The sequence below is a fragment of the Sinocyclocheilus anshuiensis genome, unplaced genomic scaffold (genome assembly GCF_001515605.1).
Source record: "Sinocyclocheilus anshuiensis isolate Anshui unplaced genomic scaffold, SAMN03320099.WGS_v1.1 scaffold963, whole genome shotgun sequence".
NCBI classification, from domain to species: domain Eukaryota; kingdom Metazoa; phylum Chordata; class Actinopteri; order Cypriniformes; family Cyprinidae; genus Sinocyclocheilus; species Sinocyclocheilus anshuiensis.
The window spans coordinates 218,571-220,979 of NW_015544183.1; the positions used below are offsets into that span (position 1 = coordinate 218,571).

The window sequence follows — 2,409 nt, forward strand, 5'->3', positions numbered from 1 at the left end:
GCGTCTCCAGTGAATTATTTATTCCAGTGTGTTTCGCTTTTAAACACAAGCTCTGTCTTATTCTGTGATTGTCTCTGGAGAGCGTGAGCCCTCACACGCAGCACTGTGTGAAGTACAGACTGAACAGATTGTCAACACAACACATGCAAACTAGATTTTCTCGACTGGATAACTAGTGTTTCGCTAGTAAAGTTTTGATGGATGAAGACTGCAATCAAGGTTAAGGCGATTGCGGTGGCGTACAGGAGTCGTACAGTAAGCACGCGTGAGTCCGTTATAATAATGTGTGTATGAGTGCTCTTGACGCACTGATCACACATTGAATTTATGCACAGGCATAGGCATTTCCATACATTCACGTTGTTTCCACACACATTCACGATAATGTTTTTAATGTTTTGATTTGTCAAGTGTATGTTGCTGTGTTTAGTTATTCTGAATGGATCCGTGTACTGTAGTAGATATACTGTATGCAGTAAGCAGGCGGTTGGTTTAGGTTTTTTTTGGCATCACCATGTGGTTCTGTTCGGTATCACAACTTGACTTCTCTAAAATGTAAAAAAGCTATTTGCTGTTGCACTGTACACATACTATACAATTCAGATATATATATTTTTTTTGCATTTTTTTTTCTTTCATATGTGCTTATATGGGCTTATATCATTTGGTTCTTTGGTGTCCTTTTGGAGTATCCTTTTGGAGTTTTGGAGTTCTTTTGGAGTCCTTTTTTGGAAAGACATCTACATTTATCCTGAGAAAAGCTTGCAGAAAATACAGATTTTTGAGAATCACCCTTCAATCTTTTGGTTTACTTTGCTGAATATAGCAAATGATGACAAAATAAACATTTGAAACAAGATAAATGGTCTGTGCTTAATTTCATGAAATGTGCGATTAATCGCGATTAATCACAGACAATTTTGATTTGTGATTAATTTGATTAAAAATTTGGTCCCACTTTATATTAAGTGGCCCTAATACCTGTGTACTTACATAGTAACTAGATGTGTACATAGTATAGGACATTAGTAACAGCACTTTTTTTCACTTCACTAAGTACTTGTGTAACAGGAATTATATAACTACATTTTGTAACAACAATATGTATAAGAGTAATTTGAACCATTTGATCCAGGGGGCGGAGATGGGTAGGTTTAGGGGTGTAAAAGGGATCCAGAGGGTGGAGATGGGTAGATTTAGGGATATGTAAAAGTGGGAGGTGTTGGATCTCGAGTTGGTGGAGATGGTGCACCACTGTAATACAGTACACATACTGTTCAGTGGGTTGTTACATATGTGTAGTTACACAAACATTAGAGCTGTAGATACTATGTACCAATGTGTACTTACACTGTGGTTACATACTACGTACACATCTAGTTACTAGGTAAGTACACAGGTATTAGGGCCACTTGATATAAAGTGGGACCAAAATAGAATAGAATGACACTGACGTATAATTTAGTTTACCATAAATGCTTGACATTACATTCGGCAGTAAACTTCAACCATGTTTCAAAGGCAATAGCAGTAGGCTAATTTACATATAAAGATGTACTTAAGACCTACTTGTAGTTAAGACCTACGTGTGTCAAAAAAGCACTCTTATGTTGAAATAATTGCATTTAATATAAATTTTAACAATAATAATTTTATTATAATTTAATTATAACTAACATGCAAGTGTCTGAGAACATTTATTTCAAACATATTATTTTAAAGTATATTATTTCCATAAGTGGTCTTTATACCTGAAGTGTGGATTCATTGCAGAGCTCTCGTCCAGCAAAGATAACCCGCAGTCGATCAGGCTGTACGCCCTGTAAATGCCCCACCGTCTCTTTCAGCTCAGCTACACTCGCACCCTGTTCCAGTTCCACCGGGAACCCATGGCTGGAGTTAAACCGCACATATACTAAGAGAACAGGAGAGACAATCAGAGAGATCTTGTCAAATCCTGATAATTTTCAAAGACTGACAACAGGTTTATCTCATGACAGTCTGTAAAACACCACAAAAAAGGGACAAATAAGGATATGGGGTATACAACAAACCATAGGCTATATAGAGTAAAGTATATAGAGTAAAGAAAAGTTTTGGAGTCAAAAGCCACTCTTAAATATTGTCTTCATGAAACCAGCCTTGAGGCCAAATAGATTAATATCTTGCCTTTGATATCGACTGCCTCAATTTTTGTCACTCTTTTTTTGCATGTGGATTAAAATTATGGCCCGTACACTCCAATGCAAGGGGTCCTTATCAGTACAAAAAACATCAGTGCGCAGCTTAACATTCCAAAATAATGTGGGGTATGCAGACTTAGACTTAGAATAACAAAGCTGTATCAAGCTTGTAAATAAATAACAAACTAAAAAAAAAAATATATATATATATATATATATAATTAAA

General features: G+C 35.9%; 1 protein-coding gene across 2 annotated transcripts in view; it reads right to left on the reverse strand.

Moving 5' to 3' along the window:
- Positions 1-2,409, reverse strand: part of LOC107696378 (E3 ubiquitin-protein ligase parkin-like) — a 145,357-nt gene that overhangs the window by 99,612 nt on the left and 43,336 nt on the right. For both annotated transcript variants that reach the window (XR_001635085.1, XM_016496678.1), the window contains exon 2: positions 1,752-1,915. Coding sequence is in view for 1 of the 2 variants with exons in the window: in XM_016496678.1 (XP_016352164.1) it covers positions 1,752-1,915 (164 nt within the window). In the remaining variant the exon portion in view is untranslated. The remainder of the gene's footprint in view (positions 1-1,751; positions 1,916-2,409) is intronic.